At 41.2% G+C, this 21,438-nt stretch overlaps 1 protein-coding gene across 4 annotated transcripts in view; it reads left to right on the top strand.

Moving 5' to 3' along the window:
* Positions 1-20,249, top strand: part of P2RY8 (P2Y receptor family member 8) — a 36,450-nt gene extending 16,201 nt beyond the window's left edge. For all 4 annotated transcript variants that reach the window (XM_054183485.1, XM_054183494.1, XM_054183510.1 and 1 more), the window contains one exon: positions 15,732-20,249. In XM_054183485.1, the coding sequence (XP_054039460.1) occupies positions 15,795-16,868 (1,074 nt within the window). In that variant the 5' untranslated portion in view covers positions 15,732-15,794 and the 3' untranslated portion in view covers positions 16,869-20,249. The remainder of the gene's footprint in view (positions 1-15,731) is intronic.
* The last annotated feature ends 1,189 nt before the right edge of the window (positions 20,250-21,438 follow it).

Genomic DNA, 21,438 nt, shown 5'->3' with positions numbered 1-21,438 from the left:
ACCAAACCCCAATCCTCAAGAAAATGGATTTGATTTGAAGCGTCAAACTCTGCTTTTCTTTTCTTCCTCTCTCCCTCTCTGTATATGTGTGTGACAATTCTGCAAAGCGAGACAGAGAAACACACACAGAAAAAGAAAGAATACTAAAGCTGCTCTCCTGGAATTTATGTTGCCTTTATGTTTTTATAAAAGATTTGCTGAGATGTTAAAATAGAAAGGACTTGGACCTGTTTCCTTCAGTTCCCTGAATGAGTTTCAAAACACTGTCTTTTTCCATTATTTGCTTGCCGAACCACATTTTTAATGCCCGCACGGGCTGTAATGCTACCATGAGCATTGGTGACTCCATTGGGCACCATTGGGCTGAGCACTGGGGAGAGTGTAGGCTTGGCAGGTCTGTGGGAAAACCCTGAGATGTCCCCAAGCCCTTGAACTTCCCATGAGCAAGCATGAGCCATGGGTCCCGAAACAGAGCTGGGAACTAAGTAGTAGCAAACATTAAATGACCTCTGCTACTCTCAAAATGAGAAGCGAGAATGTAGTTGGTGCTGATCTTCCTTCAGAAGAAGGGAGGGGGGCGGGGGGCAGGTTGTGGTTTCAAAAGAACCATCCCATCCCTACTCCCAAGAAGCTGAGGGCATCCTTGGAGTTTCAGAAGAGAAGGTGGCTGCTGTGGGGGCTGCAAGCATGTTTCAGCCTCTGCCAAAGCACCAGGTACCTGCCAGCGAAGGAGCTCCCAGCGGCAAATTCTCCTTCGAGATCTATGGCACTGCAAGAGAGTGAAAAAGGGAACCAAAACCTTTCGATAGGGAAGCCCTCACGAGAGCCCAGGTTTCAAGCTTGCCGTTTTCTCATCAAATATTTCCATGTATTATGCATTCCTTTGGGGCCAACAAGTTGTATTTTTAATTTACATCGGTGCTAATAGATTAATCAGCTCCAGGGAAAGCTTTTGGTCACTGGAATGCGTTTCTCTTTCACCACTAACTCACAAGCAGGCTCCCTGGTGCAGATTTGGTTTGTGCTAGCTGACTTCTCCCCACTGGCTCCCAGGCATGGGTCAGCAGCCAGGACCACTGCGAGCAGGCAGGCTGCATGCCGTCGCCCTGATGAAGAGGTCTGGTGGTGTGGGCAGAGGCTGTCCCTGGCCAGCTGACCTCCATAGCAGAGAACCGCCCCAAGTGCATGTGGTTTATTAGTACCAAGCAACACTTGGAGTACCAGCTAAGGGCCCTCTCTACCTTCAGTCAGAGCAACTGCTCTTCTGGGGACAGGAGAAGGTGTTTTTAAAAAAGAAAAGGGATTCTTCAGCGATATTGGAATTTCCTATGGTATTTCTCCAAGACCTAATTCTGTAGCTGTGTAGCAAAGGGCCAGGCTCATCCGTAGGCTCCCCTCTCTGCTGGGCTGTGCCAGTATCTGGTGCTGCTTGTGTCAATGGCCCAAAGCAACAGCTGGGACAACCTGGTGCGTGTCTTCCAGCTAAGCACTTTAAGGATCCAGAAAAAAAAAAAGCAAAGGAGAAGCTCCTTAGACATATCCGCTAAACACAGGTAGGGTCAAACCTCACATACAGACATGCAATGTTACTTTTTTAATTAAGCAGCTGAAGTTGTAGAAGGTTATTTGCAATAGGCTACAGGCCAAAGCTCTTGGGTGTCCTGATGGGGAGCAGGAGACCCCAGCCCCCAGGAGACCCCTGCTGCGGAGGCTCAGGATGACACAGGCCTGAGTCAAGAGCTGCTTCTCCTCGTCTTGCGAGGACCTCCCCTCTGGATCTTGAACGCGTGGTTTCCATGAGGAGTCACACTTGTGGAGCCTGAACACACACCTCACACCTCGGCACATTTGCCCCGTTTGTTTAGCTGTACTTGAAGGGTTTTGTTATTTCTGTATTGTTTGCTCTCACAGCTCTCTTTCTACCCCAAGCACGTCGCTGCCACGTTTACTATCCTCGTTATGTGATCAATGGTACAGTCCTGCAGTTACAGCCTTCAGCCCATGGAAATTCTTTCACATCTGTTGATGCAGCTGAATTGTTTACTGGATGTGACACAAAGCTTCCTGTAATACGATAGTTCCGATCCTTCAGCGACATGGCCTATTTCAGCAGGGCTATATCAGCATGTGCCCTGGCCATACCATTTTTAACACTTACTTTCTTTCATCAGAGTTCTCAGATGCCTAAATTAGGTCAGATTCCCACCCGAAAACCAGGACAATCAGCCTCAGCATTTTTACATATCTATAGAGACAGAAATATCCGGGTTTTTTTTCTGGCTGACTGTTTTACGTGATCTGCTTCATACACTTCTCATGTAGAAACTGTTTGTCTGGTTCCTTCCTGGACTTTATTAATACCTTTTCCTGTCCTTTTTTCTAAGAATACAGAGGATTTAATAACATTCCCACCCGTAAGTATGTGTCATCCTGAACTACATGCTTTTCTGTGCCAGTTGGCTTTCTCTAGTTTTTAGTTTAAAAACTATAACCTTAACTTCTAGTAACAGAAGCCTTTCCCTGTTTTGGTCCAGGGTCAAACCATATTTTCCTGAACAGGAGCCATCTGCACTGAACTCTTCCTTTATTCTCAGTACATTTGTATCATTTTCCTATGTACCTGTTTTCAAGTTTCACACTGAAGCTGCAGGAATCCAGTAATATTTCAGAACATGTCACTTAGAGGTCTCCAGGGCTCCTAACAACCCAAATTTTGCCTCCAAAGAAGTGTCTCTGACTGCTCTATCATTATTAGTATCTTATCAGTGCATAATTGTGCCAGTCTTCAAAACTACCTCACAGTTTGTCTTTACGTATCCCATGAGTCTCACAGTCTTCATCTCCAATGGGCAGTTTTCACGCAGGCTGAAATATCTATAAAGCCCATAATCAGCTCCCCAAGGGCTGATTTCTTTTCTTTCTTTCTTTTCTTTCAGCATATTTTTTTCTGCAGGATTATTACATTCGTTTTACTGTGTTATTAGGTTTTAGCGGAACTGGAGGAGTTTAATTTCCTCTTCCTTTTAAACTACTTGGGTGAAGGCAAGAGTATTTGTTTTGTCATTTTCAAGTGCCAGAGGGTAAGACTATTGTGTTTGCTTTTCCCACACCTGAATTTGTACCACAGTCAAGTTCCTCTCTGTCCTGTAGACTCATTTTGAGAGCTCATGCCACCCAGGGCCCCCCTTTGTGTTCTGACAAAGCCATATATTTCGCTTGAGGTTAGATCCCAGCCTCAGCTAGACCTCAACTAAACCTCAATAGTTTGATCCACGGCCAGGAGATGATTAATTAAGGGCAATTAATTAGCTGTCACAGTGTGTGGCACCTCACTGAAGACTGAGTCGCACCAGACCTTATGTATATAGCTACATCTGGAGTCAGCAAAAGCTTGCATTTAAATTTGTGCATTTGTTTTATGAGAGAACATTAAAAGTGCTAAGTTCTCCAGTCTGGGGGTGAAGCTAAACAAATTTTAAAAAACTAATGCGGTTTTGTATATTTGTCCTTGTCACTGCATTTCACAGACTTAGTATAATTTTCCAGGTGGTTGAGTTTTAGGTGTCACCTTACAAGGAAATTGTCTTTAAGACTGGCTGAGCTCTGGAGCCCACATTTTGCTCTATAGTGTTTTGGACCCAGTGAAACTGAAACTTTAAATGTTGTCCGAGCACTTTTTACATTAGGACTTGGAGCTCCTTTACAGTAGGATTGCTTTCCTCTCACGTAAAGGTTTATCCTACTAACACTTAATGTCCAAATAGCTGAAATTTCCCTTGTAGTCACGAAAAAAAGTTTTAAAACAGAAGAATGTTATCAATCGTAGCTATACTATGAAACAAGAAAATAATATCATATATTATTATATATGATCCTACAATATAATATAAGATATATAGTATTGGGCGCATATATATTTACACAGACACATATATATGTGATGAATCAGTAACACAGGCTAAAACATCATCTGATGAAAAAGAGAGAAATTCTAGTGCTTGGGATGTTGGTTATGGATTTTATAGGTATTTCAGTTTGTGGTACCAGTGAAAAATATTTATAGCATACATATATCATCATAAATGATGTTTAATATATAATATTTAATATACTATATTATATTAGTATATTATCCTAATAATATCTCATACACAATATTCGTTTTACAAGCTGGATAAATAAGAATGCTTATGTGTCCTCATGATGGCTTCCCACCTCTCCTTTACTTTGCCGGTGTACCCTGCTGTGAGGGCTGCCTGCATCAGAATCACGCTAAGGCTGCTCTCGCCTCATACTGGCCTGTGCCGCTTTCATGTGGTCACCATTTAAAATTTCACAGCTATGTTTATTTACCTTAAGCACGTGGGCAAGCAGACAGCTCACGGCAGAGACAAAGCAGGGCATAAGGCAGTAGTATATCAGCTGTGGTATAATATGTCCTATGGTATAGTAATGAATACCCTTTCTTACATGGTAATCAGGAGCTGTTTTGCAAAACTCTATCCCAGAGCGGTAAGCAGCCTCCTCTGTCTGTATGAGTGAGATCAAATACATAGACTGTCTGATAAGATATGGATTCACACCTTCACATACATTGCAAGAATGTTTGTTTGCCCATACGTTTAAAAATAGCAGACCACAGATGCAGTATGAGAGAAGACACTATGAGACACAGACCTTTTACAAATGCTCTGTTAAGTTGGAGCTAAATGCCAAGGTCTTAAAAATTATAGTTAAGACACTAATTTTTAGTGCACAGGTCAACAAATTACACCCTTCAAAGCACAGCATCTTCACTTTCATTATTTTTTCTGAAGATGTCAAGACTTCAGTAATGATTTGCAGAGCAGTGATGATCCAGATATCTCAGGGCATTTTGCTAGCAATAAAGAGGAACTCAAGTAAAGCCAATAACAAGCTGTTGCAATGTATTGTCAGTTGATAAGAGCGGAGACTAGTTCCCCCACCAAAACAGCTGCTGAACACGCTTGACTTCTGCCTGTGATTATTTCATAGGTAACATTCACATAATAAAATATCAGCATGTATCTTGACTATAATTAGGGCACTTACATACTTCTCAATGCAGAAGGAGTATGTTAGACAAGGAAAGAATCCAATTTTGGTCTTATTTATGCCTGAATACGAGGCACTTGCAGTTTGGTTCAGCTGAAGAGCTGAACTTTGGCCTACAGTGTCACCTGCACTCGAGGACTTTCAGAATAATGAAACAATAGCAGATGTGGTTTCAGGGTGCTATTCCTGTTGTATCTCTTTGTATTAGTGTGATAGCTTAAGTAGTCACAAAGAAACTGAACGAGATGAAGCTTTCGTTAGAAATCTCTTTCTTTTTTTCCCATTTTGTAATCTTCACTTCTTATATGTTACCAGTCATAACTCTAACTGGTATCAAATTGCCAAATTGAAGAGAAGTCAGGAAAAAACGTTGTAAGTGTTAAGTCAGGGAAAAAATAATAATTACGTTGGCTCTTTCTTTTTCCTTTGTGTGCATGTATAGCACTGCTTTTAAAACTAGGTCATACAGTATATCTGCTCCTGTAGTTAGCTCTTTCTGAGGTTTCTGTTACCTGTGCACTGTGCCTTTGGGTACATCTGCTCAGCATCGTTCAGGCACATGTGAATTTATACTGTGCCCTGTGCCGGCCACGAGCAGCACTGCTACAATTATCAGTGCTCAACATAAGCCTTGAACTTTTGCAGAGAAGCCAACTTTCGGTTCTTTCAGCATGTGAATGAGTTTGCATGAGCTCGGACAGGGTGAGCTGGGTTCTATCTACTGAGCAAAGAGCTCTGAGGTGCACGCAGCACACAGAGCTGCCTCAGACTTCACTGGGAGTTGCTTGAATACCCGACCTGCAGGACCGGTCCCAAGATAAACGAACCCTGGTCATGCCATCTGAGCTCTGTAGCGGTACTGCATGTTGCTCCTCTCAAGACAGATGCAGACGATACATTGCTGTCCTAGTGAAACATGCCCTGGTCATGAAATGACTACAATTAAAGGCAGAATCAGCCAGGGTACCCCATGATTGTAGCTTGAATACTATTGATTGCTGATGGCGATGTTGAAAAAATGAAGAAACTTTCTCTAGCAGAGAATAACAACCACTTCTGAGACCATATACATGGGCAACAGAACATCACTCAGGAAAAAATGCAGTGATATATAGCTCCGGAGTACAGATACAATTCAAGGTTCGCGCTCAGAGCTGTGACAATAAGCAGTAAAAGACACCGTGCAAAGGAAAGAGTTGTGACAGTGCAAGATCTCTCATGGAGATCACCTGAGGTGAGCCCCAACCACTCCTCCTTTCAGGCAAGGCTGGGAAGCATTGTCCAAAGTGCTCAGGAATGAGAAGACAACCACAGAGCTGACATGTTTCCCAGTGTCTTGGTTTGCATACATCGCTGCCTACTGGCCCTTCGTCAGCCTGGGCACTCTTCTGCTGAAATACATGTGGCCACCTATTTTGTTGACAGGGGGTCCAGGGGAATGAGTGGACATAATATCCATTCCAGACACGCAACAGTGCTTCCAGCAGCCCATTTTTTGTATCAAAGCCTTCCAGTAAGAGGCACAGTTTGACAGGAAGCAAGGCTCCTTCTTTCTGTATGTCTAGTTCTTCTTGCCCTTTCAGAAGCAGAGAATTGGATATACAAGAAAGCTGCCAAGTGTGTGTCAATTTAGCTCCTACAGAGCCCCTGGGCTCATGTGTTTTTCAGCAAAGACCGTTTTCACGAGTGCTGATGTGAGAATCGCTTCTAACTGATGTGTAAGCCAGGAAAAGGCCCAGTCTGCCAGGAGTTCACCACCAGTACATTGCAGAAGGCATCTGGGGAGACAGAAGAGCAGTCAGTCCTGTAGGTGGACTGTCAATAAAGGCTAAATTAGATATGCTCAGCAAGTACCGCAGCAGGACCAACAGAAGATAAAATATTTTTTTATTCTGAGTCCAAGCTGTGGCACCTCTGCTACACAAAGAGTTTTACAATCATGTAAAACTGACTGTAGGTTTTGACACACAGGTGGAGGAAGACAGGTACAGGTAAAATCATGCATTTGGTCCTATTCTGTGCCAAATCATTTTCACATGGAAGCCGGCCTGGCCATTTTAAAGTTGCAGCTGAGAGGCCCAAGTGTGAAAGGGGACAATTATGTTTTAGTGGACTAGTTCAGATTTTGGCAGAACCCAGGCAATTACAAGCCTCCAGGAAACCAGGATCTGAATGGGCTGGATTCAGCTTCAAACACCTGCATTTACAATGGAAATGACTATATATGAGCCTGTTGCAGTCACTGGAGATCTGCCCAGTACAGTCAGCAGCATCCACACTTTCCGACTCACCCTAAAACAGACACTTAGATTTCTACGGATGCTAAATCCACGGCTGTAGCAAAGATCAGGCAAGAAAGGCACCAGTGAATCCTGCTACTTCATGATACTGCTCTGGAAAAAGAGTTGCATATCCGTATAGATCTTACTTAACAAGAGGAATAATAATTCAGCCTGTATTTAAAAGTCACCAGTTGTTATGGATCCAGCATGGGCTTTCTGGGGACATAGCTATTTATCTAGGAGGTAGTAAGAGGTTTTGTAGATTCTGAGACCAGCTAGTGGAAGTAGTGGAAGAAGGCCTTTCTGAAGACGGCCTACATGCACAGCCAAGTTCTTTGATTCACTCCTAACAATACTGTTTCCAGTTTCTGGCCTCAGTACGTTACATGAATTAGGTTAGAATTACCCTACATTCTTTGCACAAGACATTTCCCAAATGCCATGTCAAATTATCCTTTCAGCTACACCCACAAATCTTGGTTGGCTGTCCTGTTTATGGACTCCATGTTAAATCAATCAACAGCTACAGACTGTCAAATCCTTAGTGCAAGTGCAATAAAAAGCAATGTGTGAGCTTTTTTGCCTTTTTTTCTTTTTTAATCTCTAAAGATAATCTTTAAAAAACATGCACACAGTTCTACCTCAATTCCTTTGTGGACTGAACAGGAGAGGAAACATTCAGAAAGAGTTTCACAGAAAAGAGAGATGATAAGATCAAAAGTACACATTTCAAATAGAATATATGTATATGTTTGCTCAAAAATTCCAATCAGACCATGCAGATTCAATATAATATCATCAAGTTTTCTGAAGATTGAGGGATTCCCTGTTGGGGATCTGCCATATTGTTCACCACAAACACCTTGTGCCAACAAACTGTTACTTCTTTTCCTGGCATTTTAGGTCAGAAGGGAAATGATCGACTACGCTTTTTCCTCTGACTTTCACAACTGCTATGTGAGGCAATTACTTGTAGGAGGAAATAATTGCAGATCGGAACTCATTGTCTGTCAATCCTGAACATAGATAATATTTGAAAGATTTAAAGTTATAAAGGAAATCAACTCGTGTTATTTAAATTTATACTCGATCGGGCACTTTCTGTGGTCAAAGTTCTACAAAACCAATCTTCACCATCTTTCCATAACTCAAGGGCAAGCTACCTGCAGGAGGGCCCTCTGGCACAGGGGAACTCCACGCTACCCAGTATGTCTGCCAGAATGGTTAAAAGGAGCTTTGCAAGCTGGTTGTCCATGGCCACGCACCACCTGACAAAAAACTGTGGTCTAATGAGTTCAAGGTTCCCCGCCAGGCGTCAGCAATATTTCAGTAACGGCTTGTACACATGCTCTTCCTCCATGATACGTGCAAGACAGCATTATTTCACCGAGAGGCAAGTTACCTTGTGCTGTTGGGAAATAAGAGCACACACATGGGCAGCGACCGCAGAAGAGTGTAAGCCCTATAGAATGAATTCCTGGGCTGTTTATTTTGAATTCTTAAAAGGGGTTGCCCTAGCTTTGCTAATCCTTTTTAAAATATCAGACTTGGAAAAAAATAAAGTCTGCCTATGTAGGAAAGACCAACATACATATATAATAGTCTAGCTATTAGCCCATAAACTGGAACCTCTTTAAATCCAGTTGAGGATGCTGACTCTGACTGAAATTTCAACCTGCCTAGAAAATCGATCAGTGGAGTTACACAAGTTGGGTTTCAATTGACCTAAGGTTTTGCTCACAGAATTCTTAAAAGCTGAGTATCTTGCTCACCAATAAAGAAAAGTGCAAACTGCTTCATTTTGTAGTCTAACTAGCACGTAAAGTCATAGAATCACAGTTCAGACGCGGAGAGGTTTTTGTCAATACTGGCCCACAGCCTTACTATTTCCATAAACCTGACTACTGCAGAAATGAACTTTTTAAAGACCACATTGACTAGTTTCAGTCTGAATGGGGTTATTGACACAGATGATAGTGGCTGTGTTTATGCAAACCTTATCTAAATTAGGATGAACGTTGCTAACACCAGGACAGAATCCTGACTTTGCTAATTTATGGTTAGCAAAGATGAAGGTTCAAGTGAACGAAAATTCAACTATAAGCAAAACTGCATAGTCCAGGACAGACACAGGAAATGCAAAGGTAGCTATGTACAGTTAATTTTACTACTTAGCTAGTTCTGAAGAATCGGTACAGTATTTCCTTTTGATGTTTCCTTGTCTCTCACCTGTATATTTAGATTTCACACTTAGAAAGACTTCTTTGGTTGAATCTGGGAAACTCCCAATTGCACTCTCTCAGGCTGGAGAAGGGAAACACTCTCTAACAGGCAGAAATGATAGGATTATTTTTATTCACTTTTGAATAAAGCTGCTTTCTTCTAGACTGATATAGCAAACAAGCTCAACAGACACGTACCCCTGTGACACTACAGCTGGTAATGCTTCTACATTTTCTTACTGAAAAAATAGAGAGGTTTTTTACCTTTCCATGTGAAATCCTTGTGGAGAGAAGACACTCTTCTTTTACCTTGCCCTAACTCTTTGAGGTCAAAGCTATAACCACCATAGGGTTTACTTTGACTAGGTGTACTGAGATAAAGACTGAAGTTTGTGTCCGCAAGAGTTTTTGATTAACACAGTGATTATAATATAACCCTTTCATTGTAAAATCTACACCATCTTTTGCAGTGAAGGCCTGCATATGGTTTTCTTATGTCCTTGAGTTGAATAATCTTTGGTGAAAAATAAGAAATAAAGAACAGTTTTATTTTTCTAAAGCTTAATGACATAGGAGGTCAGGAATATGGCAGCTAGTTAGATATTTTCAGAGTTGTTTTGTTTGCTCAGAAATACTTGTACACGCAAGTGCACAGAGAAGTCTCATTTCCCAAATGTGTTTATTCGTAAAAGAAGATAAGCTAAAGCCTAGTGTGAAATCGTGCCTTTGTGATAACATAACTACGGGCTCAGCAACAGTTTCTGATCTTTGCAGTAGCAATACTCAGAACAAAACAACAGATACCAAAAAAAAAAGAAATCAGCAAAAAGAACAGGGAAGGCCCAATACAAAGAAGTTTCTTAGAAGACTTAAGTTCAGATCTTGACTGAGTGAACCAAACCCTTGGCTTTTAGAGATGTAGACATGTAACCTTACAAGCTAAAATTTGCATGAAAGTTTATTGCAAGGGTGAGAAAGAATCATCCAGACAAAACCTGCAGCCTCTTTCGGTAAAGCCTGTGATCAGTTTAAGGAACACGCAGTCAGAGATGCGCTCATTTACATTCCTCAGTTTGGTGAACCTGAACATTTGCAGAAGTGTTTCTCTGAATTGTATCAACGATGCTTTACAAACAATAACTGAGACGCGCTACAAAAGGGCACTTTTTCTTCTTGTTCCTCTGATAAAACCCCCTACTCTATCTAAATATCAAAGTGTTTGTCACTTTTCCCACAACTGAAGATGACTGGCTGCTGGCTCCTTGCCTTCCTGGCTCCTCCTTCGCCTCATACTCAGTCTACATCGAAATTAAATGTCTGTTTTCTGTGCTTGTCTAACATTCTTTCATCTCACTAGCAATTCAGACACTCCAGGAGGGGTTGAATCCCCAGCAGGAACACTGCACACTGAGGATCCTTAAGTTTTCAGCAATTTTAGCTACATTTAGGTAAATATAAACTATCCTAACCCTTTAGCTCTTGTTACTGCTTTGTAACAGTATTAAATTGAGCAAGTAAAAAAAAAAATTTCAAAAAATGCATTTTTTTGAGAAAAAAATACATCCTTCAGCCACATTTATGTTGATTAAAAACTGTGAATATGACTTCTCTAAGTGCTTACAATAAAATCTGTGCTTTCATTTTGCTTCATTCTGAATCAGTTTGCAATTGAGTTGAAATTGCATTTCAGTTTGGTTTTCCTGTAATCTGAAATATGCCATCCTACCTTCTTCAGCTGGAAGGGTGTCTTTCCAAAAGTGTAACAACATCAAAGAATTTATGAAATAAGACATTTTTATTTTACACAATAGTGCTTTGACAGGTAATGAACCAAAAATTACGAACCAGAATAGGTTTTGGAAGGCTTTCTGCTGCATGATATGTTTTGAGATTTATTTTTCCACCTCAAATCACAAAACAAATCACAAAACTTTTTATGAAATGGTAGTTCTGGTTTTCATTTGGCTTACAGGCTTCTTGCCTGTGCACTTGACAGGTGCACTTGACACTGACAACAGGAAGAGAATAGATGTAAGTCAGGAAACACATCAGTTTTATTTAGTAGTCCCCTAAAAAGAAAGTAGACACATCTCTATTGTTACTCTTCCACGGCCAAGAAATAACACAATCCTCTTCTGATTTTTTTACCATTTGACTTTCAGTATATCCTTTAATGTTTTATTTGTCATCTTTTGCCAATTGAAGGGAAAGGAATCACCATTCCTGCCAAAAAGGCACTAAGCAGATGTCACCTTTGCTTATGGTTACAGCTCGGATGAAAACCTGGCGTTACTGAATTTCCAAATGAGCTTTCTGTGCAGAGTGCCATGAGCCAGTGAGTACAAAGAGAAGCAAAAAAACCCTGCCTGGATTTAGCGAGGGTTACTTCATGGCTGTAGGTGCTCTTAGTACCGAATATAAAACTAAAATACATCTATCCACTAAATATTTCAGAAATGAGGCAAGCAGAAAAGCTTAACTTTTCTCTTTCTGCATCAGATTCTTGAGGACTGACGTAAATGACAATAAGACCGGATCTTCTCACTTGAAGAATCCTTACTGAGTTTTTGTTTCTGTCTACCAGTATGTCCATCTGTCTGTTGTAGATTAAATATAGCTCTCCCCAAAATAAAAGCAAAATCATGTCTTTCTAACAGGGATATTTATGTAACAGAACTATATTTTTACAGATTATGCATATGAAACCTTAGCTGAGGGTTGATATTTTTAAATTATCCTGCAGTAAAGTTTCTCATGCAGAGAATGCATGCAAGCTCCACTGATTTGAATTGCATTGGAAACCTGAAATTGAAAGGAAGTAACTCATAAAATCTAAGGGGAATCTAATTCTAATCCTCATAAAGATTACTTTCTCGTTTGGTTTATGACATTTTCAAGTTAAACCACAAGAGACAGGGACTGTGGTTGCAGTGGGGGAAGGACGTAAAGTTAACCTGAACAAGATGAAAATATAAATACAGTATTAACTAAACCCAGGTAGGTGCAATAATGGGAGAGGTAAAGTACGTTGTAATTCTATATTGTGGGTCCAGCAGCTTAACTTGGGCATCTAAAACGCAAAGCATCGCAAGTAAGGGTGACTCAGAACAGGAATTTCTGCTGGCCCAGGCTTTCCTGAACAAGGAATTCAGGATTAGAGCCCCAGAAGGATTTGTCAAAACAAAAGGCAAAACTGGAAGGAGGATTTTCTGTACTCTACATTTCCCCAAGAGGATATTTGCCCTTGAGAATGACTTGCAACAACAGTCTTGTGTCCTTTGCATGCCCCCCCCTCCCCTGCAGAAGACACTAGGGAGCCACTGCATCAATTCTTCTTTTGCTCCTTGCGATGGACATCTTCTTATTTGAAAACCGTTCCAAGGGGACCTACCCTTTTTTGGAGAGCTCTTGTAGGCACTTAACCACAAAGTCTGGTGCCTTTCAGCCCCTATTCAAGAGGTGCCTAAATTTAGGAGGCGCTTATCTTTTTCTGAAGGTAGTGTTCCACAAGTGCATAAGATTTGCCAGTAGCCAGGCCATGAATCCTGACACTGTTTTGCACACTGCAGCATCTATGTGTGCATTTTTTTTTAATCTCCTTCTTATCAGGATGTGCTCTCAGAAAAAGCAAGTTTAGAAGAAATATGTTTGTGGTTAGCCCTAACAACAAACCAAATGTAAGAGGTATTCAATAGCTTTATGACCAATGTGACACATTTAACTGAAATTTTCACCTATATTCTTACCTCCCAAGTACATGCAATTTCTATAGGGACAGTATCTAGGGGTGAGATTCCTTGGCGTGTGAGAGCAAATATCTTTCACTTGCAAAGGCTTCTTATTAGAGGTCTCTAGATACTTCGACATAGATAGAAATTTTCTATTTGTTTTGGGAAGTTTAGGGTTACTAGGCATAAAGGGGTGCTATTTGGGAAGGATTTTTGAGGCAATGGAGTTCATGAATAGGTATTTATTATGCAAGTCATAGATAGAAGAGTTGAAATAGCATTTAGGGACATGGTTTAGTGATGGTTTTTGTCAGTGTTAGGTTGACGGTTGGACTAGGTGATCTGAAAGGTCCCTTCCAACCTAGGCAGTTCTATGATTCTATTATTTTTTTCCAAGAGCTTTGTGTCAGTGAGTGCTTTTTCAAGTTCTTCTGAAAACTGAAGAGTTAGTTTCATTCCTGATATAGCTCCACTGGCAAGAGCAGAATTTCATCTGCAATGGATTTGGCTTAATGGGATTTTTGCAGTTGTGATCATGTGATGTGCTCATTACGTGGAACATGTTTGCTGTGTGTCACGTGCCTGATGTATTAGGAACATGTCTGACTTATTTGCAACTCCTGTTTTCTTGTACCTTTTTCTGGGCTTCCAACAGCTCAGCTAGAAGCTCCTGAAAGACTGGCAATGTTAGTTAATGTCACGTGTTTGATTCTGCCTCTCACTACTTCTGAATATTTTTAGCTGACATTCGAAACACTATGTCAAATTGATCAGATCAAGAAACAACAGAAATAAGCCCCGACTGAGCTTCTTGCTGCTGGAGTTGTGTTTTTTCTGGACCTGCACTCAGTTTATTTTGGGAGTATCTCTCTACTACACTACAGCCTTCAGCAGAGACTTCACCTTTGCCAGGTCTCGGGAACCATCAACAGTTATTTTGTGAAAGGTGTAGCAAGTTATCCTGTAAGAGCCTCTGTCAGAAATCACAGCTGTTATCAGAATGGCTGCTTCCAGCTAGTTAGCACTGAGGGCTGACGTGTCTGATGGACTGGCCCGTTACACTGCTCATGGGTACAGCCACGCAACTAAATTAAAAGTCTTATTTAACTAGATCTGAGGTTAGGTTAAGTGACACCAACTGACTGGCACATACGTTTTTTTAATCTAACCACTTACAGGACGTGTGTCTTGCAAAGAGATGCTTGGATTAAACAGTGTATGTGACCAGAGTCCACAAGTAGGAGCGTGTGCCTGAACCCACTCTCTGTCCCTTTTTTATTAAACAGCACAGATGTGCCCAGAGTTACAGGCTGGCTTGGCCTGGCAGCCTTTTCAGGCCCCCATTGCCATTCTTCACAAAACTTACTGTTGCTTTATCCTCCGTCTTTCTGGTCATTCATGGCCATTTCTTTGCTTTTTCGACCATATTCTTTTATGACACCGAATCCTTGTACTTGCAGCTTAATGAAAGCAAACACGCATGCCTGTAGCACATTGAGGAATGAGTTCTTGCTTGCAACTGCTAAATGCTGCTACGCTGTATAAAATAAATAAGCTAAACCATGAGCTATTGTGTCTGCCAAGAAAGATCTATATAGGCCAGACAGTGAAAGCATGGTTTTGCTTTGCAGACTGCAAAACTGAAACTAATTTTGCAGAATTACAGGTGATGCCAGTAAGACAGCTGCAAACAGAACGTTTTTTAATAACATACATCTTGCAGAAATTGAAACTCAATAGCTTTTCTTTTTGTTAGAAGGGGGCTTGTTACTTCTTTACCCTGGTCTCTTCAGCCTGTAAACCAGTCCAAGCAACTGCAATCTGTCCCTGGTTCTCGATTATACATGGTGTTTTCCTTACATTCTTTTTACATCATGAGTACACCAAGAACAATTGATTGCATGTTCTCCTTTACCCTGTTGAATGAATGAATGAACGAATAAATAAATAAATAAATACCCAGCACTTACTTGGAATGGATCACCATTTAGTTGAGAGGAAAAAAGAGGAATTGTGCATTACAAGAAGCAAGGTCATGCCATCTAGAACAGATAGGATGGCTTTAGCTTACAGAGATCCTATGGCATAGTGTTCTCATGCAGACATCAATTTAATTTCTATTTGTGATATGTGGTTTTCTTTATGTTACAAAAACATAAGTGGTGTGACAGCATGTAGACTGCAAAAAGTATCAGAAAACCAGTCAGCAAGGAAAAAGCAAAGCTAGGAAGAAGTGAGACTGGTAAAACATTACCATCATTTGGAAGAAGGAGAGAGTTTTGAGGAGATGATTTTAATGGATCCTGTTCATTCTGAGATAATCTGTCAAACTACGTAGGGCTTTTTCTTAGTTTGATTAATAGAAGTGTGTTCTTAATTTCTGTTTTGACATAGTGTGTTGCTCTCTTGACTTTGTCCTCTAGGTTTTTAAGCCAAGTGTTCATGATCCAGCTGGCTCAGTGGGATCAACAACCCCCTGGTGAATAATGGTTAAAAACGTATCCCACCTGGATGCTGAAACCCTGACAATGCTGCAGAATAAAGCTATCTCCATCACCCTCCCAGTTGTGTATTCACTGGTGGCAATGATCAGTATCCCTGGCAACTTGTTCTCACTTTGGGTGCTCTGCTGGCACATCAAACCCAAAACACCTTCTGTTATCTTCATGATCAACCTGAGCATCACAGATCTCATGCTGGCCTGCTGCTTTCCCTTCCAAATTTCTTATCACATCCAAAGCAATCACTGGACCTTTGGCAAGACTCTTTGCAGCCTTGTGACCGTGATGTTCTACTCCAACATGTATTCTTCCATACTGACCATGACTTGTATCAGCATCGAGCGGTACATGGGTGTGGTATATCCCATGAAGTTGATCAAGTGGAGAAGGAAAAGATATGCCCTGGCTGCCTGCCTAGGTATGTGGATTTTCTTGCTACTGGCCTTCTACCCACTAGAAAGCACAGATCTGACCTATGAAGTGAAAGAACTGGGGATTATAACCTGTTTTGACGTCCTCAAATGGGATATGCTGCCCAACTTTGCAGCCTGGGTAGCGTTTCTCCTCACACTGTTTGTTGTGCTCTTCCTGATCCCTTTTGTTGTAACGGTTGTATGCTATATTGGCATCATTCGGAAGCTTATTCAGACATCGAACAGATATGGTAACAGGCAGAAGACAAGATCCATATACCTGGCGATGATAGTCCTTCTGGTATTCATCACTTGCTTCGCCCCAAATAACTTTATCCTACTCGTGCATATGATCATCCGCCTATTTTATGGCAGGAGTTTGTACCCTGCCTACAAGCTCACCTTGTGCCTCAGTTGCCTCAACAACTGCATAGATCCCTTCATTTATTATTTTGCATCCAAAGAATTTTACCAGAAATTCATGCAAGTGTTTCGCCCTAAGGTACTGGTCAGCGACAGTTTGGAAACCAGAAGGGAAAGCTTATTCTCTGGCAGGACCATGTCAGCCAGGTCGATGTCAAGTGGACCTATGGATGGGTTAGAGGGAGTGAAGGTCTATTTGCAAAGGCAGGAAAGCGTTTTTTAGCCTTAGACATCCCCAGAAGAAAGGCACGTTTGAGATCCATGGGTAGACACAGAAAACATTTCTTTTTGAATGGCTACCCTCAAAATACCTTGCTCCAGCGAGAGAACTCAAGCCATACTTACATTGCGCATCCTACTTCAGTATTTTCCGGTAAGAAATGGAAGTGTTATAGGAACTGATTTTATTCAAGAAGGCACTGAAGCAAACCCAACATTGATAATTAGGAGTTGGCCTGAAATTAGTCCTACTATATGAAACCAAGGGATAAGTTTAGAAGGAAAATTACTTTCAGTTTGTATTATCTCAGTGTTTAACCAAAAGTTTGTGATTCTCACTGAATGTGAAACTGTATATGAATTAGAGCATACACTGAAGTTGGATTTGAGGTAGTTATTTTTCTAAGCAATGTGCTGCATATTTTTTTTGTTGTTTTTTGGGTTTTTTTAAATACATTTCTTTCTCTCCTGTTGTATCTCTATAAAAGAATGAGTAAAAATAGCTTGTCATTTTACCATTAATGCATAATGCACAGCCACTGTGAATTCACCACAACACTCACCCTACTGTTTATCAGAACCAAACCACACTAACCTTTGAAAAGGTTAGGTTGACTCATATTATTTATTTCAATTTTATATAGGAAAATATCTCATACAATGAAAGGGACGCTAGCACTTACGATGTTTGAGACTACTTCAGCTGCTGAGCGGATTATATTTTCATTTCTTGAAGTTATTAATTACTCAGGACAGTGGGGTGCGGTTCATTTAGGAAGACAGATTTTCTCCTATCAACCTACTACAGTAATAACGCTGCTGCTTGTATGTGATTGGTATCAACAAGCCGTTTTCACCAATTCACTATAGGCTATACGCAGAAGCACCATCCACCTCAGCAGAGAATTTAGCTTTATATAATGCTCGGGCAGTGAGTTTATCTTCCTTATGGCAATGGTGTGGATTATTAACCAGATTTTCAGCCGGGTATATGAGAATTCAACCACAGACTGGAGTGATTGTATGCCAGCAGAAACAAGATGAAAACCTGTCCCTATGGCCAGATGTCAGAAATATACTTCTTTCAAGCAGGCAAACAGAACGAAGAAGAAAAATGTACCAAATGCCCTGGAAATAGGTTATGGCAGGTTGATTGTGCAGTCCTGTGTTTGGGACTCCTCTCTGAAATATCCCTCTCCAGCTTGTTTGCATATCATGGGTCATGTTTTAATTCTTCTCACATCACAACAACTGCCTGTGTGCTTGGAAAGATGACTGCTACAGAATCTGTAGTGGGAACAGACAAAGGAAAAGTTCTTCCTGTAGTATTTACAACTTTTTACCTACCTTTGGCCCTCATTGACAGTGAAAAGCCAAAAAACACCCGACAGAGCCAGACAAGTTTCCCCTCACAAGCGAGACAAAGCTATATGGTGACCTTTTGCTGTGCTGTGACTCCATCCAACGCTGAGTAGGAGGTTGTCTTTGACATTGTGGAAAGTTGGTTCAGACATCACATGCTATCCTGATTTCTGAGCTCCTGTGCTTAAGTAAAAGACAACACCCAAGGCCCTTAAAATCTGCCTTTTTCCTTTATATATGAGATGATTAAAACACAGTTTTCTACCACTAATCACCACAAATTTCTTCACGATAGAGGCTGGATAACACAAAATCAGCTGTGACATGTTTGCACATCCTATCTTCTGCTGAAGTGTTGTCTTTTATTGTATTTATATTCAATTTATATTCAATTGGAGCAGGATAAGTGTGAGTGAACCTCGTAAATTCAATTTATATTCAATTTATATTCAAGTGGAGCAGGATAAATGTGAGTGAACCTCGTAAAACCTTTCAAAAGCCATCTGAAGTGTTTTGTGGCGTTTCACAGTGGTAGTTTTAATTGATCTGCACATTTTCTGCCCACAAGGCCAACGCGTCCAAACCTTCTCGTCAACTTGCCTGGAAGCTACCCTGCACTACCAGCCTGTGTGCGGTGAGGTGGGCTTGCTACTTTGGGTCACCTTGTATGTGCTGAAAGAGAGGAGCCCACTGAACACGTCCCTGTGTGAGCCCGGGGCTCTGAGCTCCTGTGTCAGTTCTCGCTCATGCTCCAAAGTGCCTGCTTGCGCCAGGACCTCCAAAGAAAGAACGGTGGCTCTTCCTAAGCTGTCCCACAGCTGTCAGGGAGAAATTCAGTTAGTTTACTTATGTTTTGCAAACCCGCACTGCAAAAGGCAGTGTGTGGCTTCACCTTGCTGTTCAAGTCCCTTCACCATCCACTTCCACAGAATTCCACTTTTCTCACCATCAAAACTGTTTTCGGCATTTTGCTGTGGCAGAAACTTTTTTTGGAGGTTATACTGAAATCTCCTTTTTTCTTTTTTTTTTAACTTGCAAATATTTTTACAATAAAAATCATTACTTCTCTTAGCTCTAATGCAGATTTTCACTCTGTTTTATCTTGAACTTGATCCTCAAGCGCTGCAATGTGCCTGAACTGTAACTGACACCAAACAGAGCCCAAAGGGCAGAAACTTTGCACTTTGGACACCAACTGCTATATTTTGAAAAATACTGAATTGCTCTTTTTGCAAGAGGGAAATGATGATCACAACTGACTGAAAATTTTCTTCTCTCCAGCCTCATGCAGCTCTTCATAGCCCTTCATTCCTCTTCTGACATCATTGTCTGAAAAGGAATAGGAAGGATGCGTCCTTCAGGTGCCTCTTCATGCCATTTTATTAAGTAATCTCTAGTTAGCTCAGATTAGGCAAAATTCCTATTTGGGAATCCCAGCAGGATTGTTCCTTGAGAAAAGAATACAGAAATGAACACAACGACTGAAGTCTTTTGAGTCCAATGGTGTAGACTGTGAAGTTTTCGAGGCGTTTTTTTAGAGAGGAGGAGGAGAAATCATTAAAGTGACCCAACATACTGTTTTTTAATACTGGAAATGTCCTTCTGGGGAACCACAAGGTAGCAAGACTTCTACCCTCCTTGGTCGGTGGGTATGAATTGACATACATGTGTGTGTATGTATATATATATATATAAAAAATATATACACATAAATATACATTGCCATTTGAGATGTTATCAAGAAGTTCATGTCTATATTGCCTTTGGTTTGGGGAATACGGGTCCTGGGCAACATGCTTACTTGATTGCCTCTGTCGTTAATGTGATTTTACTGCAAGACATGAATGTATATAGAAGACGTAAATATGTTTCATTCTGGGATTTACTTTTTTGTGTTTTTTGTTTTAATTATTGTTTGGCAATTTAATCCATTAATGTATTTGGATTTTTCTGTATATATAATAATAAAAAACCCACCATAAAAAAAGACATCCTTTGTTTGCACCTGCCATGCGTGAGAAACTTCCAAGCTTAGAAGAGGGCAGGGAAACCAAGTTATGAAATAAAATTAATCTGGTTCCCATTGCTATTGAGCCTTTTTTAGATTTCTGTATCATTTTAAGTCTCTTATATTTTCCAACCATTTTGAAGACTGATTTTTTTTTCTTTGCATGCCTGTTCATTTTTTTCTTTTTTTATGGATGTCTTAGAAGCTGGCACTGGCATCCACCCTTCACACAAATTTTAAAAGCAGCAATACTTGAATGAGATGTTGGCTAATTTGGAATCCTTCTTCTTGCCTAACAAGTGTACCAAATACATATATTTTTAAATTTCAATGCATTTCTGAAGGGGGCTGGCAACCAGGGCCCATCCCACCCCCATCCAGGCACAGGACAGCCAGAGGCACCGGGGCAGCCCCAGCCCCGGGCATCGGGCACCTCCCTGGGGATGGGAACAGGTTGAGGCTGGGAGGGTGGGCCCAGCTCAGGAGACCCATGGCTAGGCAGGAGAGGGCTGTGGGGAGCTGGAGACCAGCCCTGCTGGGGCATTGCTGGAGCAAGGGCTGACGGCCCTGGGGGGCTGACATGGGGTACTGGGCCCTGGGCAGGGTGGGGGAGTCCCAGGGGGTTGGGCAGATACAGTCAGGGCTGCTGGTGCCTTGATAAACGTTCCCTAGACTGTCTATGCTCCATTTGGGGTTCACGGTCTCTTTGGCCACATCTATGCTGATACATGAGAGGGCCAGAGTGCATCCTAAAGTCACTCAAACATTTTTTTGTTGTTTTCTCTAGTTCAAAGGGTGTAAAATAACATGAAGTCTACACTGAGTGGTGTTTCTCTAAGGAGATGCTTAGGGTGTATGTTATATACCCGAAGATGTGCATGATAGCGTCAATGAGGGTGAAATTCAGTGTTGGCAAGTGTGAAGTAATGCACATGGGGAAATCCAGTCATAGCTTTGTGTACAAAATGATGTTGCTCAGTGGTGACCACGATGAATCATAATATATAATTCCATGCATCAGCTCAGCATTGTAGAAATCCATGGTTCACCCACACCTTGTTTACTTTGTGCACTTCTGGTTTCGTCATCAAAGATAGGCTCTACAAGAACTGGAAAATGTCAAGAGAAGGGCATGTGGGATGATCTAAGGTATGAATTTAAAACCTTGAGTTAAATTACATAGGGCTCTTCAGCTCAGAAAAAA

This window comes from Rissa tridactyla, chromosome 1 (assembly GCF_028500815.1).
Source record: "Rissa tridactyla isolate bRisTri1 chromosome 1, bRisTri1.patW.cur.20221130, whole genome shotgun sequence".
Classification (NCBI taxonomy): domain Eukaryota; kingdom Metazoa; phylum Chordata; class Aves; order Charadriiformes; family Laridae; genus Rissa; species Rissa tridactyla.
This window is presented reverse-complemented; position numbering and strand designations above follow the sequence as displayed.